Genomic DNA, 22,705 nt, shown 5'->3' with positions numbered 1-22,705 from the left:
CAGGGATTTAAACCCTTTCCTGCAAGGTTAGTTGTGTGCTGGATCAGCTGTTGGAACTGAACTCACCGTGGTTCAGACGAGCATCGCTGCCTCACTCGACGGAAGCAGGAGGACTGTGGGTGAAGCAGCAAGACCTGCCCTCTCAATGTTTAGCAGTATTTTGAAACATTTCCTGAAGTTTCCAAGACCAGAACCATGAAAAGCTAATAGTTCATACTCAGGATAATATATCTCTCTCCTTCTGTAAAGAGCTAGGTCACTTTTTTTCCCCCCATATGAAATTTCAAAACTAAAAGAAAACTTTTGCCTGTGCTGTTAGAAAAATTCAGTCTGTCTTTATAGAAGGGCTTGTATAAGCTGGTGTTTCTCTTAATGTGTCTCATTATTCAGAAAAACATGGTTGTGAACTTGTGAAGTACCTTGTACTAGTAGTAGGAAGGTAATTTCTGTACAGACATGGCCATCAACAGCTTCCAGAGTGACTATGGAAAAAGATCAAAATTTTGTTTGCATCCAGTTCTTGTTTTTCTTAGGAAACAGTCAAACTGGTGTAACAATTCTAAGATGCCTAACTATTAACATTTGCTCAATGTGTTAGAAATCAGAGGCAGTGGATCTTCATGGATCCATTTCTGTGCTTTTGCATTTCCATGATTTTCAGCCCTTTGTAAGAGGAGGTAAGTTTAACTATGTATTTATGAGCAGAAATTTATTGTTGTTCTTTGAGAAAAGTTTTAGAAAGAAATGGTGCTATGATTTTTATTTTTTTCTCCCTCTAAAGATAAATAAATGGGAATTTTCAGCATACCTGTTCCTGAGAAATCACCTCTCATGTGATTACTGTTTTAATTCTGTTTCTGTGAAGTTGGCAAATTCCTGGAGAAATAAATATTTTAGCTGTAATACACTAATCTTCTCCCAAAGTATAAAAATTATTTAAGACAATAAAACATTATATGGCAGCCATAATTTGAAGGTGGGGAGGGTGGGGGGACAAACAAGAACTAAAACCAAGAACGATTCAAGAAACAAACAAACAAAAAAACCTCTTTGTGAATTAAAATGATGTAAAAATTTTCCAAAATTAGGAGGTTAACATGCAAGCACATTGCAAGGTACTTCTTAATGGGCTGAAGTTCTATTTTAAATTAGAGAAAAAATTGATTTCAGTTTCTCTGTGAAGTGGTTAGAGAAGTAAGAAAATGCTACTGGCTGTATTCAGCAGGCAATCTTATTCAACCTGACTTCACAAAACTGATTTTTATAAATGTTTCCAGAGGTATGAACAGGGAAAAAGACATGATTCTTTGAAGGCGTGGGCTTTTTATGAAACGTAATATTTGAAAGATTCAGAGTAATAAGCTTATTAATGCAGCAAGCTTCCAGTAGTTGGATAGGATTTGACAGTGCTGCCTCTTGAAGTACCATCAAGAAGGTGAATATCCAAATGACTTAAAAACTCCTGTTTTCTTAAGACTTACCTCTCCTTAATTAACTTACACAAGCGTGAGAGTTAAAAGCAGTTTTCATGTTTTGATGTCTCTGCTTTTTGTAGCTGTTGGATGAACTGCCAATGATATACAGTTGTTGTGTGTTTGTCTACTGCCTGTAAGTATTTGTTAAATTTTTTTTTTTCCTGAATATTTATTAAACATTAACTTTTGAAATGTAGAATCTGTGAAGCCCGATCTGGCATCTAGTGAGGCTAACACTGAAGCTTCTGCTGCTTTCCTTGAATCTCAGTTTTGCCTGCAGTACAGCATTATGACTTGGCCATTAGAGCACCAGGCTGGCTTTAGTCCTAGTTTTGGCTAATTTAAAGCTGTTTTACCAGTGTTTGTTTAGCAGGGGAAAAAATAATCCTTGTTAAACACTCTGTGTAGTGTACAACCGGAGCTCAGTGTTACTTGGTGTGTAAACAGCAGACGTAATAAAATCAACTTCAGTAACGCCTACGAAATTATCAACATTGTAATTTATTCGAGCTGTATTTCTGTGATGTAGTCTGACTCCAAATTTCAGATTTCTGGTTAAACCTGCTTTCCGCTCATCTGGAAAATGAAAGAGATTTTTATGAAGAGTTGAGTGCATATTTTGTGAAGAGTGTCTTGGAACACGCATGACAGCTTAATGCCATGCTAGGATGTTTTCTCCCGTTTAATTTTGGGAGCAATGTAGCATTTGGCGACTGTAAAGATGCCATAAGTTGGCTTTTTGTTGCCTGTTGCTGCACGGCCTGGATTTAACATGATTTGTTCTGTCATTTGGAAAATCCAAAGGATAAATCAATCTGTTGCTGACAAAAAGACAAAAAAAAAAAATGAACATACTCCAGTTTTCAACGGTTGAATATTTGATATCTTTGGCGAAGATTACTGGTAGCTTGCAATGGAGATGGGATGCTCTAGGACTAAACCCACATCTGTGGAAATTACCATCAATTTGTGATTCATACGTTAATATGATTTGTAGAAGCTCAGGACCAGAATCATAACGCCTCTGTTAGTAGAAATATTTCAATTGTAGCCCCCTATCTGCTTGAAATTGCTTTTGCATTTATTTTGTCTGATTTGAATGTGATTGGGGAAAAGGATGAAAAGTGGCTATAAAAATCCGTTTGAAAAAATTATCATGCTGCTTTTGTGCAATGGTTACTCTATTCTCTTCAAAAGCACTTTTTAAGAAGTCTCTTACTGCATTTGTAGCTCTAATAAGATTCTGTGTTTGGTAGTCATTAAAATGTTCTGACGAATAAACTAATGTTTGGTTTAGGAGGCCTTTAATAATAATTTTGGGTTTTTTTGAAGGTAGGTGGTGGGGTGGTTCTGCACAGGACATTCCCTTACACGTCATTCAGTCCTACTGACTCTCAAGCTGTGTAATTACTTTGGGAAGCCATTCTGCAATGTAGCACCTTGTGCTGTCTTGTAGATTTATTTCCCCCCCCCCCATATATTCCTACATGTTTTTTCTTTCTTTCCTTTTATTCTTCCATGATGGTGTCTATTTCCAAAAGTTTATTAACAAGTAAACAAGGCAGCTGTAACTTAGAGTTATAAAGGCATCTTCCTCTAGCCCTAAGGATTTCGTGCTTCTCAAAGTTTGTTTTTATTGGGGTTTTTTGGACCTTTTTTTTCTGATGGAGATGTGGTCTGGAGGGGAGGTGTGTGTAATTCCATCACAACTGTGACTGAAGCATAGCGTAGAGATTGTGAAGCTAATTTTAATTAGTTGTGTTACATACTGGGAGCAATTAACTGTCTTTACTTTCCACTTCTACCAGTACCCAACCTAGCAAACTTACTGCACTCTGATGACTGTAGTAAAGCCATAAACACGTCTGCATGTTAACAGATGTCTAGACTCCACTGTTTTGTAAGGCAGTCCCTTTCCCACGCTGCCTTTAGCTCACAGATGTAATGTTTTTTGGCAGCTGTATTGCATCTTAAACTCATTTCTAATTTGCCATTCATTATCACCCCTTAAGCACGTTCTGAAAACGCTTCTGAAAACGCTTCTGCTTCCCAAACCCTTTCTTTTGACTGGGTTATTTTTTTGTATATGCATGAGCTTATTGGGGTTTTTGCAGTAGATTTAAAAAAATAAAAAACATTTATTAGTAAAAATGTGAATCTATATTAAAATGACATATCTTTATTGAAAGAGCTACACTTTCTCGAAGGGCTTAAGACTCATTTGGATCAATTTTCTCACAAATTTTGTGATAATACACCTTGAAAAATGCATCCTTTATGAGAGCGATAACATTCATCACTTAACATATTTATGTTCTGTTCCAGGTATGAATGTTTCAAGTACAAGAACACAGTCAATTATCCGCTGCTTTTCTTGTTAATAACATACAGCTTCGTAGTCAGCATAGTAAGTAACTTTTTCTAATGTGGCATTTTCACTTGTAGGTTGACAGTTTTCCTGCCAGCGAAGGAATGTTATACAGGCAGCACTGAATCTCTCTCACTTCCAGCCAAGAAAGACAAATTATTCTTTTGTTGGGAAAATTACGTGCTGGCCAGAGAAACCTGAAACCTTTCTATCTAAACCAGTGTATAGAATAAATGAAGAAAAGCAGTAAGCCAGTTGCTAGAATAGGAATGTGAGAAAAACGATCACCGTTGACTGGTTACAAGACCTTGGACAAGCTGCATTCCTCATCTTCCCTCACTTTGATTCATCTACAGAAATACCAATAATCCTGTTCAACAGACTGCAAAAAGTGGACTGTGATACACAGTCCAGTATATTGACTGGTGTTTTAAAATGACAGCCAGGATAAGATAAGAACCCAGCTGTTTAAAAAATGAGAAGAATTTTAACTGTGTCATGGCTAACTTGATTCCCTCTCTCAGTGCAGTGGACTCCCTGTATGAATAAAATGAGCTTTGTGCTGGCTGTCAACCACAGATGGAAGCTCTTTCATTATTTTTTTATTGATAACCATTTAAAAAAAAAAAAGTGTTATAGGTCATTTTCTGCCTTCAAAATACTTGTCTGTTCTCTTCTGTGGCTCCTAATTTTTTTTACATTTTTGGCATGTTATGCCTAACGTCTAGTGCCCTCCTCTCTTCAAAATGAGACCTTAAATGAACTGCATTAACAATAGGAAGAAGTACCAGCTTTTTGTAAAATGAGTTGAAACGTTAAAGCATTGTCAAGAACATTAATAATAGTGAATCAAAATAGTGTACGTTTTCTTCTTGCAATGTGTATCAAGAACGTATCTGGTAATTTCTGCATCTTAATTGTTTTTGTGTGCGTTGCAGCTCTATTAGATGAGAAGATTTTAGATGTTGGTGCCTCTTTTTGTGCTTCTTAGTTTAAAATAATTCCACAGTTAAAACCTCAGGTTTTGCTAGAGGAAACTTCAGACATTTAATCAGCTTTAATGGTGCATGTATAGGCACTCGTGTCTTGATTCTAGCAGAACAAGTCTTGACAGTATTTAGATGAATAATGTTACGATAGCTCTCTGTTGCAAACTATTTATCTTTTTTTTTTTTAATCTTTCCAGATTTACTTAAATTTGAAAGAGCCTGTATTCCATCAGGTAAGTCTTGCTCTGTTGGAGAAGCTGATCTTGTTTTTAAACTATGTTATTTCAGTGGAATGTTCTACAGGATTTTGTAGCTGGAAGGAAGATGGAAGGCAAGCGCAATTTGCCTTTTTCTTTGAGCACTATTATTTCCTGTCATGTTGCCATCCTTTTATTTGGTGACCTGAAAAACTGGAATGGTTTAATGCTTGTTGTGTTTTAGCATTTGACCTAATATTTAATGTGATTTTCATCAGTGGCAAGTGGAATGAGGTGACCCTGTGGGCGAAGGGAGGGCTCACTGAGTCCTTGTCCACTGGTTTCCATTAGCAGCTGCTGTGAAACTGTGACCTGACCATGTTCTTCTCTCCACTTTAACATACTAGTTTGTGGGGTATTTTTAACTGCTCAATTTTACTTTGTGTAAATTCAAGCTGAATTTAAACACAGAATGTCTTCTAGGGTTATGTAGCAGACTGGTTGTTATGGTCTTACAGGCTTCATGGCATATTTGGTGCAGGATCTTTCTGTAGCAGCCCAAGAGTATTCATATGTATCCACTGCCTGTGGGGACAGGACTTGCATCACTTGCCTCTTCACAGGAGGTTAAAAAACCATGCTTGTTTATGTATGCCATAAGTAGTTTTCCTTCATTTATGATTTTTTTGATTAGGGGTAACAGCTGAAAAATCGCCGAGCGAAAGCACTGAGCTCTTTGCAGGACAGAGCTTTAAAGCCTCAATTTGTGAAATTGGTAGTGCCATCGCTTGTCAAAACGCGCCTGCTGCATCAGCAGTTCTAAAAATGATACGTGATTCCTGTTGGTGGATTAGTGAAGCACTCATGAGTAAAATTAATTCCCAGCTGCTCCAAATAATCTCTCCTAGAAACATGAATTGTTAATCTACCTGTAGATAAAGAGAAACTTGCAGGTGTTTTTTTTTTTTTATAATGTTAATTAATCCTTTCATTTTTTCCCCTACTTACATTTCCAGCAGGAAGGTACTGGCTGGGGTGAAAGCAGGAATTTCTGATGCTTTTACTGAGCTGATTATAACTGGTTTTGAATGAAGTGACTTACAGTAATTTTGTTAACAACAGCGGCACAATTTACTACTGATATTGGACTTTTATTTCTTTAATCAATTATCTACTCAACCTACATTTATTGCAATAAATACTTCACAGCTTCACTATATTCCAGTTTGGTGCATTGGCACAGGTATTGTGCCATGTCACAAATACTAAGACAATAGATATTATGACTTGTCAGGAAAGAAGGAAATAGGGAAACTTTAAACTGTTGCCCCAGACCTTGAATTTTTTTTGCATCTGGTTTCTCTTACATTCAGAGTATGAATTCCCTGTTATAATTTATACATGAGGAGTCAATGCAGAAAAGATTTAGGCCCATAAAAGTGCTGGACTTTTTACAACAACTCTTTCCAAATTGATTTTTATGGAGAACATACAGTTATGGCCAAATTCCAAACGTTCAAGTACTGCACTCATTTTTTTCACAATCTTTGCCAAATATGTTGTAAATCCAGTGGAGGCATTTATCTGACTGCACAGCTAAGCAAGGTTATTTTCTTAATGCTTATCCTTTATTTTACAGTGCACAAAAAAAAATAAATCTCAATCTAACTTCAGTAGGTATTTTCCAGCTGAATGGGTCACGTAGACTTGAGGTGAAGTTAAATATGTTCGTGCAATCATAGTTTAAATCATAGTTTCAGTCCTTAGCTGTGTGGGAAAGCTGCATGAGGGCATAAAGCAGTATTTGATTCCTCTAGGTATTTGTCTGTGATCATCATCATTTGTCAGCCTTACAAAAAGGCAAAAAAGGGGAATAACCACATGGGCAGTTTTATATTGTTCGTTGTTTCAGTGTGCTTTTTTTTTTTTTTTTTTCCCTGAAAGGAAAGCAATAAGAATGGAAAAGGATCCTATTAAATTTAGTAGCCAGGATGCAAGCCTCATTTTTCAGTGAATTACTTTCTGCTTTCCTGCCCAACTTAGGCTCAGAAATTGCCAGCAGGGCATGAAGAGGATTTCAGTTTGTCATTCATGGCACAGTGGCAACAGAGACCGAATTCTTTTTTTCCATCTACATATTGCAGATCTTTAAGGGTCTTCGTGCTTTAATGAGAGGGACAAGATGCACATTTTGGTCAGTTGGAGACTACACATCATCAGAAGGAAAAGAAACACCCACTTCCCTGCCTGACAACTGATCTTGTATATTTTGCTGCCTCATCAATTAAATGAAAGATAGCAGTGCCCTTTACAAGCATGTATTGTCTTTGTTTATGTCAAAATCTCTCAGGCTAGAGCACTGTTATTACCTAATTTCCATGGTGCTGAACAACCCTACATCCCAGGTTCCTAGTTGGAAAACTAAGGCTGGCTTTAAGCAGCATTGTTGAAAAAAAAAAAAAAAAAAAAAAAAAAAAAAAACCAAAACCAAACAAAAAAAAAACACAAACAAAAAAACCAACAAAAAACCACAAAAACAAAGACCAACAACTGTGCCTCTTCCCTCTTTCCCATCTGGCACACAAATTTACCCTCTGATGTGAATTTGATTGGGGAACTCAAGAGGTTAAATCTGTCCTCAGAACTAGTTTTAAATCAGATTAGTTGCTCATCCCAGTTTACTGCGTGTATATTTGTGCTTATACAAGGAAAGGGGAGGGGAAAGACTGGCTGCTGATGTGGTGTGATCCATAGACACACAAATATAAGACAGTCCTGAAAGCAGGAAAAATTATCCTGGCAGATAAATTTTCCAGCCCTAACCATTCTATGATTCTATAAAGGTGGGGAGAGGCTGTTCAGGAGGGCCTGTTGTGATAGGACAAGGGGTAATGGTTTTAAAATAGAGGGAGGTAGATTCAGGTTGGATATTAGGAAAAAATTTTTTACCATGAGAGTTGTAGAACACTGGAACAGGTTGCCCAGAGAGGTGGTGGATGCTGCATCCCTGGAGATGTTCAAGACCACGTTGGATGAGGCCCTGAGCAACCTGATCTAGTTGGAGATATCCCTGTTCCTTGCAGGGGGGTTGGACTAGATGACCTTTGAAGGTCCCTTCCAGCCCTAACCATTCTATGATTCCATGATTCTATAAACTTCTAGACTCAAGTCTTAACAAGTAGCCTTCTTTCTAATATGATGTGGCCTAGAAGGCTGTCACCTACGAAGCACTGTGTTCCATCCTGATTTGTTTCCTTGCTACATGCCATATGCTGGCTATGCACTTGTAGCAATCAAAAACCTCATCCAGCTAGTGAGCCAGGTTGTGAATAATGAAATAGATCTAAAAACCTGTTTCATTTGCATCGTCATCTGCTGCAAGAGTTTGCAGCAAATTTTGAGCAAACTAATAATTAAAAGGTAAATAGAAAATGAGATTAAATGTTCAGGCTAACCTGATAGGTTTTTTTGGTAGATGTTTCTTCTACATTAGGAAATGTGATTAAAAAAAAAAATCTTTTGTATAGACATTCCAGAAGTGCTGTTAAGGTGTCCCATGAGAAACTAAGCAAGCTGGAGAAGTAGATCAGTATGAGAATTGCAAGTAGGGTCAGGGAGTGACTAGTGGAAAATGACAAAAGGAGGTGATGAAAGGCAGTCTCAGTCTGTACTTCCTCGGGATCAGTCGTGGGACTGTTTTTATTTAACGACCTGTAGCAGGAAAAACAGAATCATGTACTGATGATGTTTGTGATGAGACAAAGTTGAGAGGCGTCACTGAGTACAGAGGAGGAGATGAAGAGATACCTGGGAGACCTTGAGGACTAGGATGACAAAAGATACAAAATGGAAGAGCACACATTGATGGGCAAATACCAGCTTTCCTTGTTCTAAGTTGTGCACGGATCACCAGAGGAGGGAGGGAGCAAGTGCCTGGATGTGTTTGCTGGTCACAGCGTAATAATGTGACCAGTGAATTTTCTGCAACAGTGATAGAAGTAAAATACTTGTATTGGATTTACCAATGAAGGTGACTTTGGGTAAGAGGGAGAGAGTGAGCGTGGGAAAAAAGGTATTTCATTTACCTCAATGAAAAAATGAATAAAATTGTTTTCTGCAGGTGTTTTAAATATACAAGTACAAAGGAAGGAAGTGAAATCACTATGAAATGTGTATGTAGACATACACATGGGAGCCCAAAGCTACATGAAGAATGTGTTATAACAGGGCACGACTGTTCAAACTTACAGAACTCTCCATTTTGGGGAATTTTTGTGGACCCACTTGATGTCCTACAGCTCTCCAGAGTCCCTCTTGCTGCTAAGGCAACCGTTAGTAGGAGACTTGTGGCTTGATATATTGTGCATTTTAGTGGAATGTGTTGTCTTACTTTCTACATGCTCAGGTCACCAGTCTGTTAAAAATGACCTTTTCAGGGCATATCTTCCCCACAGAGCATTTTCTTCTCAGGCATTGTCCTGCTGAAGACCACATACAAACCTAATTTGAGTGTCATTTCATTCTGTTACACAGCCCGTTTGGGGATATCTTCCAGAAAGTGAGTACAGCTTTTATTCCGACTAGTACTTCTACCTGCTCAGTATCTTAGGGAATGTGGAAGGATTTCAGACTCTCCAAAGGATCAGCTCTATGAGCTGTTGAAGGGGAAGCTCGGTTTGCTGCTGCAGTCGGTGTCCCAGAAGCTCTGGAGAGCTGCTCTGTGCCATGCCACTTGGGCATCACTTTGCCATCCCATTCATGCATCTATACAGCACCAAACCAGGTGAATCTGAGTTAGTTCCTTCAGGAGCTGGCAAGGCATACTCAGTGTTTCGGTGTCATCGTGAGGGTCGTCCTTACTTTTTCCCTCTGCTCAGATTTCTTTTCTAGAAATCCAAGAACATGTAGCGGTCCGTTTTCTTTGTTGTAAACTGAAAATACAGTTTCTGATTTCAAGTGCTTAGGCTAGCTATCTTTTGATAGCTGCTTGGTGTGTTAAGAGATAAGCAGTGGTTGCCAAGAACCCAAAATCTCCCAGCACAGTTCCCAACATGTACACTAATATTTGAGGCTGATAAATTGACTTTATTAACCAAGGATGGGCAGAAGGCCAGGAGCAGAGGAACAGAGAAGTGGAAATACAGGCTATTGCTGCTTTCTGTACTCGAAGCATAGATGAAGAAGCAGTTTTGTGTGCTCCCCGCAGTGTAGAGCACCAACCTTGCCTCTGACTTGCATCAGAAGTGAATCTCTATGATTTGCTTAACTACCTCCACATCAAAAATGCTGCCAAACAGCGAGCCCTGAAATGCTTGCTTCCCATTTGTGAATTAGAAGGACGTTCTACATATTTGGCCTCCTTACCAGGTAATCCACTGTGTATTAATAAGATTCTGGGGTTTTCCCCATCGCAAAAATACAGGCTTCAAAGCTGGAATACGTGCAGCTTTATTTGCATCCTAAACAGCAAAGAGGGAACTAATGATAACAAAAGCTGATGAGATTCTGCTGTTTCCTTTTGTTTGAATTGTAGCACAAGGGTGTTGGTTGGCTTCCAATTTAAAGGCAGTGTGAGACAAAATAGCACAAAACTTGCTTGGGTTTTCATTTGGCACTTAGGTGATGTCTTAGTTAAAGAACAACAACAAAGGGAGCTAAAGGAATCGAAAAATGTGAGTCAACTTGAATAAGGTAGATTTTTATTTTATTTTTTTTATACTTTATCCTGCTTTGGTTGGCCAGATAATACCTAACAAATTTTTGGCATGATGAAAATAATAAATCCACAGGTGGTAAAGGAGGAGTAAAAGTAAGCACTGCTGCCTGATGTCTAAACTAAGCTGTGTAACTCGCTTGTAGGCCTGTAGTAAGCAACAGCTGTAGCGAGATGTGCCACTGCGGTCTCCGCGTGTCACCACAACACCTCCTCCATGGTTGCCTTCAGCGTGAAGAGGAGTGGAGCGTTCAGAGCGGAACAGTTTGTTGTTCCAGTCTTTCACAGGCTTTTAAACACGAATGTGTTTTACTGCTAACAGCCTGTTTGTGTGGGGGAGCGGAAAAGGCAAGAAATTGAAGTGTCAATTGTGAGCATATTTTTTTTTTACTTCAGCCACTGCAAGGTTCTTATGATTTTTTTTTCCTTCCTCCCTCCATTAAGACTGCCCTCTTCTGCAAGCCATTAAGCAGCTCACTAGGAGATACCAAGCCAGAGGCTCTACATAGAAATCTTTTCTTAGATTTTGCTCTTTCCTGCTTTTAGCAGCTGCTGAAAAAAAAAAAAAAAAGGCATTTTTAGCCTGTGTTTTACCTGGGCTTTGTGCTGCCTGTAAGCCATGTTTCTCTAGGCAGAGTCTGACACTATTTAACTCCTTATACAAAGAACCCAAGAGCAAATTGGATAAAAGCATGTGAAGGTGGTCACACCCCTAATGAGTATGATAGAAATTTCTCTTCATGGGTAGATTTTTCCTGGTTCTCCATTGCAGAAGAGCGTTTTAGCAATGGAAATTATAGGAAGGAGGGGACCAGCAAGAAAAGAGCATCAAACTGATTTGGGTTCCAGAAAAGCCTTTCTATGAGTTTCTTCCTCTGTGCCATTCCTCTCTTAAAATAAATTACTGGATTTGATTAGGAAAATGAAACTGGCTGGTTTAAATGAGATTCATGAAGTACAACAGCATTTAACTTTTACATTTAGTCTGTTTGTTATATGGTGGGGTCTTTTTAGGCAAAATGTCAGTGATGAAGAATTGTACCAGCATGCAGCACCCAGCACACCTGAGCAGCTCCCGTTCTACCTTTAGCTTCAGACTGATAAGCATTTGATACTCAGGCTGTGTCTAGCAGTTTTTGTTGGGGTTTCTTTTTGCTAATTTATGTACTGCATGCCAGCAAGAAGTCTGGAGTTAGCTTACAGTTTTGTAAAAAGTACAAGCCAGAACCAATTAGCCTTTCAAATAGTTTTATTTTGTTTACCTCTACAGAGCAGAACACACAGTAGTAGTAGTAGTTTACTTACTGAAGTTATTTGATCTCACTCCGAGTGCAAACAAAGAGCTGCTGTGCTGAATGGCTTTGCATAGTCAATATTGGAGGTTACTTTTCACCTGTTGTCAAACATGAGGGCTCTGTTGTCCCTCGAGTTCTGTAGATATGCACTGAAAACACGGTGTGTGCTATTAACCTCATCCTTAAAGCTAGAAGGAGTTTCAAAATTTGGGTTTATGAACTTTTGGAAGGTAGGTTTTGCTTTGCATTGTTACAGCAATCTGTATCTACGTTTAGCAGCTTTTAAAAATAGGCAGCGAAGGTTTATTGGTTTTCTGTTTCATGTAAAACAGGGCAGCATGAGAGAGGAGTGGACTAAAAGCTAAATGAGAAAGGAAAGTCAGTGAACAAGGAAACGAAAAATAGTGAGGGGCTTGTGGGCCACTGAAGAGAGGCAAAGAGCAAGGCACAACTGCTTGGAACAAACTGCCTTTTGGCAGGAGGAAAACAGTGTTGAGAATAAAAACCATGGGGAGTAATTTAATGTCACCTGTCACCAGCGTCTGAAAATCCTCCCTGCCGCAGCGGATTCTGCGTCACTTTTAGGCATGACTGACCACATTTCTTCTCCTCTTCAGTCTGTACATCTTGGAGATGTGGATCCTAAGCTGGTGAATTAAAAACAGGAGAGTGATTTAAAGATCATGAGGCAGAAAATAATGATTACTTTGACTTATATATAAAGTCAGGCGATTACATTCAAATTCATCAAGCCTACAATGAGCCAGATTTTGCTCGTGGATCTTTTCAGAGCGTGCAGCCTTCCCACTGTATAATTACATTGAATCCCAACACGCTGTAATAGTTGGTCTTAAATGCTTCCTGGAAAGTTTCTTCCATATTGGTGTCAGTGTGAGCATAGTGCATAGTCTATTTGGGTGTTTGCTTTCAGGAAAAAATATTAATCAAGTGTCAGTGAAGGAAGTATAGCTTTCAAAAACGGTTTTAGCTGATGCTTATGCAATCCTGGGCTAAAACACAGATATAGAGGAGATTATAGGTGTTAGTTACCATTTTGATTTCAGGATGCTTCCTGAGTGCCATCTAGTGTTTGCTTTCCAATTCAAAACGGTGAAACTGGTTTTACACAACTGACTTTTCCTGCTGTTGCATAAAGGGCATGGTTTGTAATCATACTTTTATGGAAGATTTTCTGGAGAGGAAGTTAGAGGGGATGCTATTGTCCTGAGAGTAAGAAATAAAAATCAACAGAGGCTTCAAAAACTTTGGTTTTTATAAAGTCTCTTGAATCCAACTGCTGAATTTTATCTCTGTTTTTATTTCCAGGTCATGTATGGAACACTAGTCTCCATTATAGTTCTACGATCTGTTTATATAGTATTATGGTAAGTAACTGTTTAGTGCGGTAAGATACAACTCGTGCTCTGCGGTTGAAAGGGAATGGCTCATCTCCTTGCATTTAAAGAGGAGAGGTGGGCCCGTACCAACCTCATGAAGTTCAACCAGGCCAAATGCATGGTCCTACATCTGGGTCGTGGCAATCCCAGGCACAAATACAGACTGGGCAGAGAACGGATCAAGAGCAGCCCTGAGGAGAAGGACTTGGGAGTGCTGGTGGACGGGAAGCTCAATATGAGCCGGCAATGTGCTCTTGCGGCCCAGAAGGCCAACCGCATTCTGGGCTGCATCAAGAGGAGCGTGGCCAGCAGGTCGAGGGAGGTGATTCTCCCCCTCTACTCTGCCCTCGTGAGACCTCACCTGGAGTACTGCGTCCAGTTCTGGAGCTCCCAACATAAGAAGGACATGGACCAGTTGGAGAGGGTCCAGAGGAGGGCCACAAAGATGATAAGAGGGCTGGAGCACCTTTCCTATGAGGACAGGCTGAAAGAGTTGGGGCTGTTCAGCCTGGAGAAGAGGAGGCTCCGGGGTGACCTTATAGCGGTCTTCCAGTACCTCAAGGGGGCCTACAGGAGAGATGGGGAGAGGCTATTCAGGAGGGCCAGTTGTGATAGGACAAGGGGTAATGGTTTTAAAATAGAGGGAGGTAGATTCAGATTGGATATTAGGAAAAAATTTTTACCATGAGAGTTGTAGAACACTGGAACAGGTTGCCCAGAGAGGTGGTGGATGCTCCATCCCTGGAGACGTTCAAGGCCAGGTTGGACGAGGCCCTGAGCAACCTGATCTAGTTGGAGATATCCCTGTTCCTTGCAGGGGGGTTGGACTAGATGACCTTTGAAGGTCCCTTCCAGCCCTAACCATTCTATGATTCTATGATTTTTTTTGAAACCACTGGGATAACATTAAACAAAACTGACATCTCTACACTTATGATCAGTGTTCACTGCCAGGTGTTCTGCTAGTGGCTTCAGCTGTTGGCCTGGGACTTCAAGGGGAAGAGAGTTTCTGTCTTCATATTGCTGGGTAACATGTGAAATCTATTGCCAGTGTCCAAACTCTAATGATGATGATACTTGGAGAGAGGTGAGAGTAAGACTGCAGAGCTGAACCATCCAGTTAATATTTTCCTTCCCTCTTCTCTACTCAAGTATCTGAAATTCAAATGTAAAAGATAATAAGACAGAAGCTTAAATGATAGCTTTCCTTGCACTTTTGACTGGGTTAAGTTAGGTATACATTACTGAAACTGAAATAAAAGCTATTTATAACAAACAAAAGGGAATTAGAAATGTTAGGAGACATTGAGAGGCATTAGAATCATCAGAGCACAGACTTGGTGAGTAAAAGTGAAGGAAAAAGGAGTTGAATCAGCACTGGAGTAAACACATACCTTTAGCTTTCAGGGGCTCAGTTGGTTGCCCCTTCCTGTCTCTCCCCTGTGAGTAGTTGGTGTTCTCATATGTTTGGCGATTGCCCCTGGAAATTCCTGATTTTTCTCTACAGTCTTCATTCTAAATGTGCTTTTTGTTAAACTTTGTTTCAAGTTACACATGTGTTTGTTCAGGAACACAAGGGAGAATTTCGCAAAAGATGTGAATTTAAAGTAGATTCATTGAATCACCTTCCAATTGCAATTTCAGTTAATTTGGTTTGACTTTCCCCAAGAAATCCCCACAGACCAAGTATAAGTGTTCACAGACTTTTATTAAGCAAGAAGAACTTAAAACTGGTAATATGATGCTTGCAGCTTGAGAAACGATCATTGGTTTAAAGGCACTTTTCAAACCCATGAACATGGAAATTTTAATCCTAACCTAGAGATCATAAGTGATATTATCTTAATTCACTTCCAGGGGAATCTAAGTTGAATCCAGTTGAATCCCAGGTTGGATGAGGCTTTGAGCAACCTGATCTAGTGAAGGTGTCCCTGCTCATGGCAGGGGAGTTGGAACTGGGTGATCTTTAAGGTCGCTTCTAACCCAAACCATTCTATGATTCTAAGTTCAGGTCATTTTAATTCTGTTCTTATACAAGGATTTAGCACAGTTCTAGTAACTTAAATTAAATTTCTTTCTATGTAGACCAACCCTTGGGACTGCTATCTTTCCAGTTCAGCAAATTCCACGCACTTGTGCATTCTCATTATTTCTGAAGCATTTCATTATTTTCTGTCACTATTGATAACACCATCCTCCCTCCCAGGGTATCATTCATTGGTTTCTTCCACCAAAGCCTGTCTGTGAAGTTCTACCTACTTTTTCACTTCAATTTTAGAGGTTTGGAGTGTATTTTCTTGATTAGCTCGATCACTTCATTGCAACATAGCCCTACAAAAACTTGCGTCCCCCTTTGGTTATATTACGCAAACTGGTTAGAAATTCAGGATGGGGAGAGTAGTAGTTTTAAACTATTTCTGAATTTTAACTAAACTACTACTAATTTTATATTAGTTCTGCTGGAGAAGCTGTGCCAACCTGAAGGTACCCTTTCTTTTCTGTAAAAGGTATCCCCAAGTATGCTTTTGGATTTACTTCTGCATTGCTAAAACATACTCCTGTCTTTCCATTGACAGTGTCAGCACTTGTCCAAGCCTGTTTCAACTTACACACTGACCTTGATTTCTTGGTGTGTTTTTTTTCTTATTTTGTTTCTTGCTTCCTTAATATATATTTACTTCCTGTCACTCATATTTCTTAGCGCGGAGCTTGAAATTGCTCTGAGTTTAGAGTAAAAATGTCAAAAACTAGTATGTTATTCCTTCCAAGCTACTTCCTCCTCCTATCCTTATCATTTGTTGCTCTTCCTGCCTGTTTCCCCTACACTTTTCATCTCTTTCTTGGATCTGCTTCTTTCCCGAGATTACAACTTGGCAAATGTTCTTTGTTCACAAAGCATGTTCTCCATTAATAAGCGATGCCACTCTCTCTCTTGTTCCTTGACAAAACAACACCATTTATTCCCTGAACAATTCTAGCTATAATTACCTAATTACCAGCATGTGTACATACCATTTAGTGCCCTTTCATGTCCTGGGCTTGCTTCTGTCCCTAGAGCACTGAGTTGGGAATATTGCAGCGTAGTCTGTGCCAGGTACCACATGGTGCTCCATGCATTTATTAGACTAAACAAAGAATAATTTTGGTAGTTTATGTTGACAGGACACTTCTTGTTAACATGTACAACTTGTGTCTGGTTAGCTTGCCCTGTGGAAGAAGCTGTACCAGTCTGTTTTGCACATACTGATTGCCAGTGCTTGCAGCTCTGTGTATAACACAGCAGAGAAAAAGCAGCTCAGGAATGTCTTGTAACCCAGAATCTAAACTGTGCATTCATAATTCTTAAAAATAACTCAGTGTTTTCATGGCAGCCTTTTAGGGTTGGAATTGAGCATGCTTTTGGACTTACTATTGGGAAAGGAGCAAACGCTACCAACTTCCATGTAGGAAGTTTATAATTTCGTGGTCCAACCTGAATGCAGATAGTGAGGGTAAATTTATTAACAATGCACTTTCTTGCATCTGAGTCTTTGGTGTGTTTCCCATATCCTAAAGAGAAATCTTTTTCTCCCAAAATGAAATGGACATTTTTCCACTCCCAAGAGCACTCAACAATAAAATACAACATGAAATTACCGTGTTCTAAAACCATTCATTTGGTTAGTTGTTGGTCATGGTGGCCTACATTCACAGAAGACTGCAGTCATTCTGAAAGACCTTATTTAAACAAGTCCTCTAGTATAGGGATATCATATATTGGAAAAGAGCCTCTTCTTTTGGGAGAGTCCTAATTTGCAACATAGCTATTTTTTAACTGAAAGATTATACATGGGACTGAAGAATTATTACCTTTAACTTCAGTTTTCCCACTTATTTGTGTTAGGAGAGAACAGCATTCAGCGGAACAATTAGACATGTAGAAGTAAAACATTTAAAAGACCAGTCTCAGATAATGTAAATTCAGGAGAGAGGGGAGGAGGTGAAACACAATACTTAAAACAGATGAGATTTGAAGTTGATATTTTTCCTTTTGAAAAAAAAAAAAGGCAGTTTATTTATATGTAATAGTATTTATATATGTTACAGTCTACCTTTAAAAGCATCTTGAACTAAACTTCATATTATTTCTCTTTCTAGGGTATACCCATGGCTTAGAGGTCTAGGCTATACATCTTTAACTGTATTTTTAATGGGATTTTTTCTCTGGAATGTGGACAACATTTTCTGTGATAAATTGAGGTGAGTTCTTTCACTTTGTCCAGATAGCTCTTAATAGTCTTTTAGCATAAAACTTTGGTTTTTCTCTGGTGTATATTCAAGTCCATCTCATGGTATGTATGGTACACTTCCTACAAAACATTCACAAGGTTTTATCCAGTTTGCTTATGACTAGATTCAGCACTCAGTAGGCTTTTTAACATTTTCTTTATCCATGAATAGATGTATTTTTTTAAATAATTGATATTTCTCTTTAACTTAAATTTAAAATGAGAGAAAGTAATGTCACTGAAGTAATTTTGAGGATCTGTGGCTTACTAAAGCCTTCTATTCACACTTGATTTCATCTGAATGAGTTTTTTATCCTGCTTATTTCATTATTTTGTTTCTGCTTTTGCCATTTCCTAGGAAAATACCAAAAGCAGTAGCGCTGCAGGTTAAAGAAATATCTGTTGCGATATATCTGTCACCAATAAACAACAGCTGCTTGAGTATCTCAGAACAGTAACTCTGTGAGCCAATACCCTGTGCTTGGCTGTCATTATTAGCTTCAAGTCTTCTGGCTTAGCACTTGTAGAGGAGGCCAAGAAAGACTTCCTCTCTGTTTAGTGTTTTGCCAAATGGGGTAAAAAAGGCCTCTAGACAAAGCTCCTAGGAACCCACCATCTCATCGTATGGCTGTTAGCCTGGAGAAGAGAAGGCTCTGGGGTGATCTTATAGCAGCCTTCCAGTACTTAAAGGGGGCCTACAGGAAAACTGGAGAGGGATTTTTAACAAGGGCATGGAGTGATAGGACAGGGGAAATGGATTTAAACTGAAATAGCGCAGATTTAGATTAGATCTAAGGAAGAAATTCTTCACTTTGAGAGTGGTGAGGCAGTGGAAGAGGTTGCCTAGAGAAGTTGTGGATGCCCCATCCCTGGAAGTGTTCAAGGCCAGGCTGGATGAGGCTTTGAGCAACCTGGTGTAGTGGAGGGTGTCCCTGCCCATGGCAGGAGGGTTGGAACTGGATGATCTTTGAGGTCCCTTCCAACCCAAACCATTCTATCATTCTATACCCTGTCCGTGCAAGAAAAACACTAGTCAAACAAGTCATTCTCTTAATGTGTGTGCCTCTGGAACTGGACAACTGCATTATGGCACCATTTTTTCACTTAGTTGTGATGCTTGTGTTCCACCGCAAGCTGGAGAAGATGGAAAGGTTGAAAATTCAGAAAATCCAGTCTGACTGTCTGACACACTGTTATGCTGCTGAATCATGGTCTACAGAATTGTCATAGAATCATAGAATGGTTTGGGTTGGAAATGATCTCAAAGATCATCTAGTTCCAACTCCCCTGCCATGGGCAGGGACACCCTCCACTACACCAGGTTGCCCAAAGCCTCATCCAACCTGGCCTTGAACACTTCCAGGGATGGGGCAGCCACAACTTCTCTGGTGTTTTCCATCTGTCCCTTTTGGCTCTGTAGTGCCTGCACTAGGTTAGGCCAATTGAAAGTTAACCTCCAACAGTTTTCTTGAAACTTTATTTGAAAAATATAGATGTGTTGAATATAATACATGGTGCTTCATCCCTAGAAACGCTTGATACAGATGGGATAGAAAAGTTATTTGCCAACACAGGTGGGTGGGTATACAATGACTTTGTAAATATTGGCATCAGGGTTGGTTTTTGCAGCTGCATCACATTGCTGGTGAGATCATAACCCCAAATTCTCCGAGCCTGCTGAGCTGCTGTGGGGCTTTTGAGCTTGTTCCTAGACTCAAAGATTACACCAGCTGCTGAAGCACTTTTTTCCATCCTCATTTTGCAAAGGGGAAAAAAAGCTAGCATTCTTCCTGTAGTGCTTGTTTGGATATGATGCTGGAAAAAAATAAATACTCTTGTTTACTAGCTTTAATCAGATCTCTGCAGAGCCTTGGATTTCTCCAGGTGGTATTATAACTTGAACCTTTAGAAAAAATATATTCCAGTTCCATGTGATTTTTTTTTTTTTTTTTAATTCTCTAAAGATCTAACTTGCGAATCATCCACCTACCTGCTCTTTCTGGTTTTAATGTTCAAAGTTGTATTTTGGTTCAGTTTTTGTTTTTCCATATTTCATTAAATTTGAAGCTTATTTATTAAAAATCAACCTGGACAAAAAAAAAAAAAAAACCACCACAACACTAACATCTGTAACACTCAGCTTCCCTTCCTGGATCCATGCACTTTTGAACTTGAGCTTTGAGATTTCCTGCCATCCAAAGGCTCAGAGGCTGTGCCGGGCTGACAGCCTGTGTGTTCCAGTGTGTCATTCCCAGCTGACTGAATCCAAGCTCTGTGTTCATATTTGTGACTGAGCAGCTCTGGAAACTAAGCAGTAGCTCAGGGATTAGCATTTAGTCAGCGAGACTGAACACTGTAACATCAAGCAGTAAGTAAGTATTACAGAAGCTGCAGATTTTTCTTCCGTAACACCTGCGATCGTTGTTTTCCCTTTTTTTTTGTTTTGACTGAATGTGAAATGAAAGTCAAAAAAGAAGACAGGCAGATGCACACACTTGCTCCACCATCAACCGAAACGGACATTATCTGCAGAAGTCTAGTGAGCAGGAGAAACCAGGGCAATGTAGTTCCTTCCTTTATCTCCATCCCTTAGCCTCTTCCCCAGTAGCTCCCACCCCATCACTGTGCAAAATACAAAGCACGTTGGCAGAGTATTTCTCCCTGCTTTCATTGCTTCCTCACTAAACACCTATTTTGTCCCTGTTTTAGAGTACAACAGAGAAAGGCAAGCTAAGCTTCCATGGAGCTGGAGAATAGGTGGTGTGATTGCCAAATGTGGTCATGTCTGATGGATCCTGTTTCCTCTCTCAGGCCTTAAACTCAGCACTTCATCCTATGGCCGTTAGTTCACCGGGTTTTGGGGAGGACAATGGTAGAAATTGTTTGGGACTGTGGGATGCCATAAATATATTACTCAAAGTTTGAGTCCAGAATAACTGAGCACTAATTGTATGAAGAAGTGTGTGCTTTCTTTAGCCAGTTTGCTAATGTCTTTCTAAACTGTCTCTCTAAGGTGTAACCACTGTTTCTCACCTGCTGAAAGCCTGACTGCATGAAGCCTCACTCGTGAATCATTTCCTGAGATACAGAAACAGTCATGTGTGATCTGATAGTCAGGCACTGAGATTTGAGATTATTCAGCTTGGGAAAAAAAAAACAAAACATTGCATGATGTTTCTTTCTTACAGAGCACTACGAGAGAAGATGCCTCCTGTTGTGGGAGCTGTGACGCAGTTTCATGCATGGTGGCATATTCTCACAGGCCTGGGCTCTTACCTTCATATCCTGCTAAGGTAGGAAATGTTTTCTAAACTGGATTTTCATAAAGCAGTCTTTTTCCCAGAGTTTTCCCAGGTTTACGTTTACTTCAGAATGTTGTATCGTCCAGCAGAGCAGGAAAATGACTTCTTACTAAACTGGCGGGAGTTTTCCTTCCCTCTTAGCAACTGGTCTCAAAACTCTGTAAAGTAATTTATATTCTTCAAAATGAAATCATTAATCTTTAAATAGCCATTGTTCTTCAGGAAAATGCAATTCAGAAATGGGAACCCTGTAGTGGTTAAACTGCAAAACTGTTTGACAGTATATTAATTTCAAAATTTAAGCTATTAATACTTTTTTGTTCTTGAGCAGCAATCCTGAAGTCCTTAAACATGTTTAATTTTAGAAGCATAACTCATCTTTTTGATAAGGACTGTCGCTCCTGAAAAATAGCAGGCAGAAGAGTGACGGCTGAAGTGGCTGGGGCAGAGCTGTTCCCAGAAGTGCAAGATATTAGTTTCAGAAGGAGACTTAAAAGAGAGCCTGAGTGAGCAATTCTGCAGCCAGCAGATTTTTGTCTCTCTCTTTGCTCTATACCACCATCTAGGGGAACCAGGAACAAAACCAGAATTTAACCTGAAATCTGAAGGATTTCTGCAGTTTGTTCATTATGTAATGAAATAATGTTTTACCACATATCAGTTTTTCTACGTCTACCATAGTATTCTTTTTTGTCAGATGTTAAAATAGCTAGTAAAAGGAAAATGCAAGGAAAATAAATAAATTTCCAGTAGCTATTCTGATAGCTTTTTAATATATGTATGTATGTATATATGTAAATATATACACGTATATTTGGATGTGTATCTATATGTACCTGTATATGTGTGTGTGTATATGTATGTATATATAAAATAATGTCATGGTATGTGGAAAACAGCTGCTTCATTTTGGCTGACAGCTTCTCTGCTGCCTTAAACAGTTTGAGATAATCTTTGGAAGAAAATTCCTTACAGAAAGCAAGCCGGTGCAGACAGTTCGGCTAGCGTAGGCAAGGTTTGTCTAGCATGCTGCACCGAGAAAATAATTTGGGTTTGCATCCTCTAGCCCTTGGGGAACGTGCAGATGCCTGATTTGTCCTACCCCAATGAACTACATGCTTTCCCTGCAATAGTTTCCCTAGTATTTTCTCGGCCACGCAGTGGTATCACCTGCATCTGCTTAAAAAAGGGAGGTCATACACAGCAAAACATCTACTGAGGGGAGAGGGTGTATAAGAACAAAAATGAGATACAGATTCAAGCTATGCTGCTACCACCCCCCCCCCCTTAACATCTGCTGTATTTTGTGGTGCACTGATTTAATTTCAGCTTTCCAAAATGACAGGCGTTAGTCTCTTCCATAGCGGAGACAGATTTTTCTTCTCTGGGTTTCTCCCTTTCTCCCCATATAGGTGATAGGATAGATTAATTTGCTAATCATGGTCTAGCACAGAGGGATTTGCTGTAGGCTAATGTCTCCTATTTTGTGTAAATCTAGGCAGAATGGGTAGCTCTGCAATCACAGAAGCAATTCTTTTCTAGTTGGAAAAATAAAACCAGGATTAGTACGTGATTATTCTTTTATGTGCTGTCTTATAGATGAAATATTAAGGACGCTTTTCTCCTTTTCCTCAGCTTATACACAAGGACACTTTTCTTGAAGCACAGGCCAAAGGTGAAGGTAAGCAAGCAGTATTTTGT

General features: G+C 39.4%; 1 protein-coding gene across 1 annotated transcript in view; it reads left to right on the top strand.

Moving 5' to 3' along the window:
• ACER3 (alkaline ceramidase 3) overlaps window positions 1-22,705 on the top strand; it is a 59,917-nt gene that overhangs the window by 33,063 nt on the left and 4,149 nt on the right. The window contains exons 4-10 of the mRNA XM_086622242.1: window positions 1,556-1,608; window positions 3,801-3,882; window positions 5,030-5,065; window positions 13,364-13,422; window positions 17,572-17,673; window positions 20,891-20,995; window positions 22,640-22,685. Coding sequence (XP_086478368.1) covers window positions 1,556-1,608; window positions 3,801-3,882; window positions 5,030-5,065; window positions 13,364-13,422; window positions 17,572-17,673; window positions 20,891-20,995; window positions 22,640-22,685 — 483 coding nt within the window. The remainder of the gene's footprint in view (window positions 1-1,555; window positions 1,609-3,800; window positions 3,883-5,029; window positions 5,066-13,363; window positions 13,423-17,571; window positions 17,674-20,890; window positions 20,996-22,639; window positions 22,686-22,705) is intronic.

The sequence above is a fragment of the Tauraco erythrolophus genome, chromosome 1 (assembly GCF_009769465.1).
Source record: "Tauraco erythrolophus isolate bTauEry1 chromosome 1, bTauEry1.pri, whole genome shotgun sequence".
NCBI classification, from domain to species: Eukaryota; Metazoa; Chordata; class Aves; order Musophagiformes; family Musophagidae; genus Tauraco; species Tauraco erythrolophus.
The sequence above is the reverse complement of the archived record's forward strand: the minus strand, read 5'-3'. Positions and strand labels throughout refer to the sequence as shown.